The sequence below is a fragment of the Tupaia chinensis genome, unplaced genomic scaffold, assembly GCF_000334495.1.
Source record: "Tupaia chinensis unplaced genomic scaffold, TupChi_1.0 Scaffold000706_1, whole genome shotgun sequence".
NCBI classification, from domain to species: Eukaryota; Metazoa; Chordata; class Mammalia; order Scandentia; family Tupaiidae; genus Tupaia; species Tupaia belangeri.
Genome location: NW_006160229.1, coordinates 5062420 through 5071031, shown reverse-complemented (window position 1 = coordinate 5071031; position 8612 = coordinate 5062420). Strand labels below are relative to the sequence as shown.

General features: G+C 40.8%; 1 protein-coding gene, 1 long non-coding RNA gene and 1 other non-coding gene across 3 annotated transcripts; all 3 read right to left on the bottom strand.

Moving 5' to 3' along the window:
* Window positions 1–269: 269 nt before the first annotated feature.
* LOC114010074 (uncharacterized) lies at window positions 270–3337 on the bottom strand. Its single transcript, XR_003551461.1, has 3 exons — window positions 2569–3337; window positions 1564–1647; window positions 270–281 (listed from the first exon to the last, which is right to left on the bottom strand). It is a non-coding gene; the product is annotated as an uncharacterized LOC114010074 (long non-coding RNA).
* A 123-nt stretch (window positions 3338–3460) lies between these two features.
* RBMX (RNA binding motif protein X-linked) lies at window positions 3461–8606 on the bottom strand. The gene is given in 9 exon segments (XM_006172293.1): window positions 3461–3771; window positions 4397–4479; window positions 4571–4696; window positions 4785–4899; window positions 5171–5323; window positions 6060–6231; window positions 6950–7056; window positions 7256–7384; window positions 8512–8606. Coding segments are annotated over 8 exon segments (1176 nt in total). The 5' UTR covers window positions 7365–7384; window positions 8512–8606.
* On the bottom strand, window positions 7133–7204 carry LOC114010076 (small nucleolar RNA SNORD61). Its single transcript, XR_003551466.1, has one exon. It is a non-coding gene; the product is annotated as a small nucleolar RNA SNORD61 (small nucleolar RNA).
* Window positions 8607–8612: the final 6 nt, after the last annotated feature.

Here is an 8612-nt window from a genome sequence, read left to right as displayed (position 1 = left end):
CCAGAAGTTGTAAGATCTACTTAAAGGACCACAAGAACTTCCTGACTACCTCCACTTACCAATTTCCTTAATTATCTCCCTTTCTCCTTTGGCCAAATTATTAAGCCAATACCATTCCCTAGTTAAGAGTGTTAGTTAATCAACACTAATGCCTTCCCCTCAGATCCACACGATCCCATGAAGGCAAACTCTATTGCCTGCAACCCAACCAATCCTGATGAACACTGCTTATGCAACTGTTGTAACTTATCAACAATTAGCATTCTTCTGCTTCAACAACTCTGTAAAATAAAAAGCAGGGTATCAGGTTACAAGGTATTTATTTTATACCAAGTATTCTTTCCCATTCACCTATTCTTTATATATATATTTTTTACCTTAATAAGTTATTTGTTTTAAAGTAAAAATTCATGGGGACAGCATATGGTGTAATGGTTACATCACTGAACTCCCATGTTGTAGACCGTGGTTCAAATCCTGGACTCAGGCTTAAAACTAACACTGGGTGAGTGTGCATGCATGCCCAAAATCTCAAGAATAGAGAAAAGACTGTGGCATAGAAATACCCCCCCCTGGGGGGGGATGGCCGTCTGTCTCTGGAGAGTGCATACATCATATAGCAAAAAATCTTTCAAAAAGTAAAAATTCTTGGGACCAGCAGTTAGCATTAATGGCTTTGACCATGAACTCCCACACAGCCGACCAAGGTTCAAGTCCCAAACCCGGTGGCTTAAACTCATGCCAGGCCGTTTGTGCATATGTGCCCAAGATCCCGAAGGAGAATAGAGAAGGGATTGTGGCATGGCATAAACCCCAGGGTGTGATTTCTCTGTCTCTGTCTTTCTGGTGAGCACACACGCCCTATAGCAAAAAACTCAATCCCACAAAAACAAAAAAACCTCTTAAAACAATCATAAATACCCATTACAATCACTGTAAACATTAGCCTGATGAGTATTAAAATTATCATAATGCCAAAAAAATGTTACTCAAACTGGGAACATGCAGTAGCAGCTACATTATTTAACAGTAAGTTTAGTCAGTCTGTATTGTGGCTGCACAAATATGCAGGCACCGGTAGTAACAAGTTGTATTTTCTTTTCTTTTCTTTTTTTTTTTAGAAAATGCAAGAGATCAAGTTTGAGCTTTAACTATTCCCCTGGGGGCCAGGGGCTGGTGATGCTTTCTCACTTTCCTTCTCTCTGCTGCCAGTAGAGAAGCCCTCTGGGGAAAACAACAAAAACAAAAGCAGGCCAGATCCTACCTATAGCACAGGCCTACAATCCTGAGACTGGGGCAGAGGATTTCAACACTGTGAGGCCCTCTCAAAAATACTTCTCACTCCCTCCCAAAAATAGGCTTAACAATATTGCATAACCAAGCCACAATACTGGAAATCTACCTATATGCCTACATTAAAAAACAGATATGCCAGTTGTTACACACTGAGGCACTTAATTTCATTCATTTTCAAAAGTTAGGTGATGGCCCCCTTGCAAATTAAACAAGGATTAGCAGCAATGCCATCATGGCTAAATAAAGGGTACTGCTTCCAAAACTTACCTTAGCATGTGATTTATTTTGCTGCCAGCTTTAATCTACTGTGAATATATCAGCACTCCACGACCATAATGACCAATTCTCGACCTGTAAAAATTAGATAAAAACTAGTTATCTTAAGGAAATTCTTTAAAATGTGCCTATAACTGCCCTCTTTTCCAGAAAGAAAAGGCAAGTTCAGACTTGCAGCTTAATGTATTTCATGTCCTACTACTTCTCTTAAGTGGTGGAAGATTCACTGGCTTGGGATGGACTGGAATGGCTTAAATGGTTAAGTTGCATGGCTTATGGATTCTCATTCTGTTCCAATGGTGCACTGCCATGTTAAATCCATAAGTTGAACGGACAAAACTTATTTGAAGGAATAAGTGCAGTATAAGGATTTTTAGTTGGAGGTCTTCAAGTTTACTATATTCAAGAGCATCTTTTTCAACTTCATGGCTGGACCTGGGTCATGCTGCCTCAGGTTTTGCTTTTTTAAAGACCACTTGCAATAGATTTTCTCCATACAGTGTAGTTTCATAGAACTAAAAACAAGTCAGGCATCCAACTAAATGTCAAAGTTTGCAATGGCTTACAGGGGCCAAGAGGGGGACCCCAAACGTAAGCCATTTCCTATATTGACTAAAAGGCTAATTTGAAAAAAAAAAAGTTAAAACATAAGCATGTTTAAAGGTCTTCATCAAAAATACTTTAAAAAGGAAAAAAAAAGAAAAAGAAAAAAAAAGATACCCCCTCCCAAGCCCCAAATTGCTATTGATGAACAACAGCTGTATTATTAAGGCCTTTAAGTGTCATACATGCTTTAAAAAAAAAAAAAATCCAAGTGTTGAATTTGGAGGACTTCTAATATGCTATTGAATATTTGCTTTTCCAAAAGTTTTTTTTTTTTTTATAAAATCTAGAAGGCATTTCCATTGCCATGAGGTACAGTATGTTTCACTGTACTATGAGGAAGGTAAGTGTTCAATTTCGACTTAGACGAAAAAACTAGTTTGCTTTGCTTACCATCTTTGCTGTTTCACAGGCATTTGATGCTTTAAATCTGATGTGGAATGCTGATAGATTCACTTTTTAGAAGTCATAAGCCTTTAGGAAGTTGGAGATAACTTCATTGCTTATCTATTTTCTCCTTTGCAATCAAGCTGTTCCTTTAAAAGTGAGACACTACAGAGTTGCAAAAATTTGAAACAGTAAGAGCAAGCATCGTTTGCAGCTTCATGGTTGGTTTTGGCCAAACTTTTTATTTAGTATTCTGTAGTTGTTTAACACACACTTAAATGGTCTTACTGGGGGAAGGGAAAGGGGAGGTTCTTGCAGATTCCCAAGGAAATGTCAGAAAGGCAAAATATGGCCAGCATTATCCATCTGTTTTGGGTTTACTGGGTGAATAGCACTTTCCTTACATAGGCATCTGACCTCCGGTTTTTCTTATTGAGAACATTGAGATTTCAGTTTGAAGACACCCTGAAATCCTATGAGTAGCATACCCCGACCACCCTCTAACAGCTAGCTTGTTTGTATAGGTAGAATGATTCATCTCTCCATTTTAGATGGCTAGATGTTTGTGGAAGATCTTAGAACTGCTTGCCTCATTTACTGGGAAAAATGATAGGAAGTGGCCTTTAGGGACACTTGGAAAATTACAACACTAGTACAACAAGTCAAGTCTTACACATTTAACATTTGCTTGTTGGAAGCAATGTCATAAAATCAAATAAAATTAAACATGTTTTAATCTTTTTTCCTCACAAGAACATGAAAATTATGGAGGGAAACTTAACAGGAAATTTAAAATGGTAACACAATTTTCCTTTTAGTAGTCCTTGGAAAGTTATGACAGAATAGTTTCCACTTTGTTTCTTTGAACAGGGTTTTTGGTGCAAAGTTTTGTTTGTTTCTAATATCTGTTTCTACCTCCCCCTCTATCAGATCAGCTTCCTCCATGGCTACCACCTCTTGGTGCCCTGTGGCTTGAACTGCTGTAGGAATCACGTGGAGGAGGGCACCCCCTTTCCATAGATGGGGGAAGCCCTCTTTCTTGTCTGCCAACCCGATCACACTAACTGGAGTAGAGATCACTTTGGCTGCTTGAGTAACTGTCTCGACTTCCACCATATCCGTCACGTGAGCTGCTGTAATCATCATAGCGACTGCTTCCACCATAAGATGGCGGGGGCCCTCGTGTAGGTGGAGCACTACGTGAGTTACCTGCAGGGTCAATGGTCAGGTAATATGGCAACACTATAAATTGTATATATACAACATTTAAATCTGAATTTACAGAATTCTTGTATTAAAAGTTTACTTTCTCAACTGGGAGGTTTAAACTTTGCCATTGCTGGCCATAACAGGGATTTGCTCATCTGCTGAGATATGGAAATGGATTGATTTTAACGTTTGTTTGAAAAGACTGAAGACGGTGTGTATTTCAAGAGGATATTCCAGACAGCTTGTTATTTTATAGTAGACACTCAGCCTCTTTCCAGTGATAAGTTGCAATTTTGAACTGTAGACTTTCCTTCATATTGCAATGGTAAACATTTGATCTTGTTAATAAAACTTTTAAATTGTATTTTCACTGCTGGGGGAAAACACATAAGGCTGCCAATTTAAGCAAGCAAAATCCCCTCCAAAGCAAGCAAACAGCCTCAAAAAAAAACTTAGAAAAAACAAAAGCCCCTCACAAAACTAGGAAAAGCCCAGCTGATAAAGTTACCCCTTTAAAAGCAAGCAAACATCCCTTTAAAGCAAGCACCACGCAGCCTAATAAACTGGCTTCATGAACCTAAAAACTCAAGCTGGTGATAATCAAGATCCTTAACCAGTATCTTACCATAACTCTCATATGAATCTCTGTAGGAACCTCCACTTGGATGATCTGAATAATCACGATCACGACCATAACCATCTCTGTCACTAAAGAAAGAAAAACCTCTAAGTATCAGATCATCGAGTTTTAGAGCAACTTTTTTCTTTTGACAAGCAAGCCATGGAAGCAGTCACTTACCTATAGCCTCTTGATGGATAGTCATCACGTGAACTGGAATGACCATAATCACGGTAAGTATAATCTCTTGGTGGTGGTGCATAATCTCTTGTATCACGAGAACTTGGGTAATCTCTGCTTGAATAGCTACAGAAACAAAAATAATTTGGTTCATTCATGCCTTTGATGAGTTCACCTTCAACCACATTAGTTAAAAGTTGCACTTTTCTGTTACCTGTCTTTTGTAGAATATCCATCATCTCTTGGGGACAAATAAACATCTCTACGAGAGGGCAAGGGCTCCCTTCGAGGTGGGCCTCCATAACTATCTCTTCCACGTGATACAGGGGCTTAAGGAAAAACAATAAAATTTTTAAAACACAGCCAAAGAAAAAGTCAAAAGGCAAGCCTACATCAGGCTATGAAAAGTAGTGATTCTAACTCAACAAGCAGCTTGATCAACACTTTTATATCACATTCACATCTAAATTCTTCCTACTGCTCAAGTGCATGAGATTACCTAGAGTCTATGAGTCAAATTTTACAGTTTCTTAGAATTCAGCTCTCGATTCCTTGTGTTATGGTGATAGCACAGATTACGTTATACAGAGAATTATTTACCTCTTCCTCCCATTCCACTGCTGCTGCGAACTGGTCCTGATGGGGCTGATCTTTTAGGAGGAGGACCCCCACTTCGTGGTGGTGGCCCTCTTTTTACTGGAAGTGGTCCCCTGGAAGAACTCATGTTAAAATTCATGGAATAGCCACCATCATCTACATTAGAATAGAAAAGAAAAATGTATTAACACAAGAAGTGAGAAAGCTGTAAGTTTTCCTTCCTTGGTCAAAAATATGACCACTTGTATTTAGGGGGCCTAGTTTTCGCTTCTACTGTACAAAACCAGTGTTAGAACAGTCAAACAGGGACCAGCAGTTAGTGTAATGGCTATGTCGCTGAACTCCCATGTAACCGGCCGTGGTTCAAGTCCCGGACCCAGTGGCTTAAACTCCCGCCGGGCGCATATGCGAGCGTGCCCAAGATCCCAGAGAGGAGAATGGATTGCAGCATGGCCATCACTCCTGGAGGGTGATTTCTTGCTTTTTATCTCTCTGTCTGTCTTTCTGGCAAGTGCATGCACCCTATAGCAAAAACCTCTCCACAAAAAAAAAGAAAAAAGAAGACTGAAGGAATAAAGACTGAAGGGCCTTGAATCTGTTACAAAAAATATGTAAAAATTGTTTCATCTTCCTAAGTTGAACGCTATGCCTGTTAAAGATAAACTAATTGTTTTGATAAACAGAAGGAACTACTTGGTAGCATTCCATTTCATTGTCACTGTTAACTTAGGCTGCTGTCTTTGTTTCCATTCTAAGTTATCACCACTTTGGCAGCTGCACAAGTGTTCTCAATGTTAAAGCTGCAGCCTTTAATTCAAGCACTTAACCAAAGCATATGTGAGTAAGCTTGCAGGTCCTAACATATAACCCCAAGGTCCACTCTAGTTATTACCCATGTGCCCTCCACGGGAAGGAGGTCCCCTGGTTCCTCCACTTCCTCCTCGCCCTCCTCTAAGGCCTCTGGGAGGGCCTCTGCTTCTTGGAGGTGGAGGTGGTCCATGTCTACCACTTTCAAATGATGGTTTAGTGGCTTGTTCCACCTTGATGGCTTTTCCATCTAGAGACTAAATGAATATGTAAAAATAAACAGTTGAATTATATCAAGATTTAAAAAGGACTTACGGATTCACTATGCAAAAAAATGCTACATATAGCCAGCACTTCCGTTATTGGGACTTTCCCATTTACTTAAAATTCTTTAAGAATGATACTGACAGGGGCCAGCAGGTGGTGTGGTGGTTAAGGGCACTGGACTCCCTCATGGCCAACCACAGTTCAAGTCCTGGACCTAGTGTCTTGCATTCTCACTATCCCCTCCATCACTCTGCTCCTCTTTGGTCAAATTTAAATTAATAAAATAAATACAATAAAGTTTAATTAAAAAAGAATGATACTGATGATCTGAATCAAAACAGAAGGTGAATGAATCCACTGTATCACTATTAAATTTAAACCAAGAACAAGGAGGTATCAGGTTGCTACCAAAAGTAATAACTAAAGATAAAGAGTCAAGCCATCATATTATGGTTTATGGTTCCCAAGATAAAATACCTCATGTAATATAATACTTTGAACTGAGACTCTTAAGGCGACAAAATTTAGCCCTGCAACTGCAGGATATTTGGAATAGAACTACAAAGGGCTGAGGATCATGGAGATGTAAGGGTATACATACTCCAAAACAATTAAAACTCAAGAACTGCCCTGGCACCAGAGTTCAGTAAGTCACACTATCTTATGCACGACAGAACATGGTACCCTACATTGTTGAGACTATCTCACCTTTCCATTCATGTCTCTGGCTGCATCCTTTGCATCTGCTGGACTTTCAAAGGTGACAAAAGCAAAACCTCTTGATTTGTTGGTTTCACGGTCTTTCATCAAGAGTACTAAAAGCAGTTTTCAAGAAAAATGTGTTACTCTAATTCAAATAACAGAACAAGAGACTAGCAAGATATGGAGAGAAAGCTCAGAACTTCTTAGAGGACAAAATACATTATCATGTCAGATGATCAGTGTAATCAAATTCATCACAGCTTATCTTTCAATCTTAATAGCCCAGTTTGTACTGTAAAATAAATAACTCACCTTCCACTATTCGTCCATATTTGCCAAATACAGCTTCAAGGGCTTTCTCATTGGTTTCTGTATTAAGCCCACCAATGAAGAGCTTTCCTGGGCGATCTGCTTCAACCATTTTTCTCCCCCAGTAATAATCTGTTGGAAAACAACAGAATCTCCTTTTTTAAAAAAAAACCTTCAGGTTTATAGCATACATTTATTGTGTTGTAGTTTATGTTTTACTAAAATATTTATTCTTTAGAAACTAAAGACAGCAATCTTCTATGCCTAGGCCACAGCAGGAAACCAATTTAGATTTATTAGTTTAGCAGTAGGGCAATTTACATTAAACTGGCTTTAAAAGGGCCAATTTCTTTCACCCATTACCCTTTAATCCCCCTTGGCTGTTTTAAATCAACAGCTACTCAACATTTGAAAAAGCAAATTTTGGTTCTAATTCTGTGTTTCAGCTGCCCTTTCAAGATTTACAGATCACCGCCCCGCATCATAAGGCTTATAAAGCGCACCCCACCGACCCATTCAAGGTCACAGGTTAGACGCCAGACCTCCACACCTACCCGTCTTTGAAAAACTCGTTTCCTCATCAGGATGCCCTAGTACACCTAACCAGAAACCCGAAGTTCGAGGCGACTTATGCCTCTTCTTCAGCAACCCCCATCCCGCCTAGATTACTGTCCGACTAAGAAAGAAAAGCTTGTCAGCATCGTTTCGCGTTAAATAACGGACCGTGGAGGTGCACACTCTAACTCTCAACACTGCGCGACTGCGGCAGAACCTAATTAAAACCGTCATTATAAACCGCGTGGAAAAGACAAAATGGCGACACTTGGATTCAGCCCAGAGCAGCCCACACCGGTCAGGCGACTAACTTTTCCCATCAGCACCGCCTGGGAAAATTCGAAGGGCTTCCTCTCCCGGGCCGCCAACGCACAAGGAACCCGCATGGACGCCCACGGTTAGCGCCGGCGCCATCCCAATGCAGGTACCGCGGTGGCGCGGTCGCGCCTCGTCCCACCCCGGACTACAAAGGCCCGACTTCTGCCACCGTTCCCGCAGGCGACACCCCAACTTTCTCGACAGGCATACGACGAAACCGACCTCCTAATTTGCTGTCCTTACACCCTCTCAGCTTTATTTAAATGGGTCGGCACCTTCGGGTTTCTAAAATGGCGCCCGCCACCCCTATCTCTAGGGAGATAATCCCGAGTCCGAACGCGGCGAGAACGCACGGAAAGCAAGCTGAGGACAGGACACACACATACCGGTGGGATGACGGCGGTTCCAAGCTCCTACGAGCTCGTTACCCGGGGCCTCGTAGCAGCTCAGCGCGAGTGTTGGCGGCCGGCTCGAAGACCGGACGAAG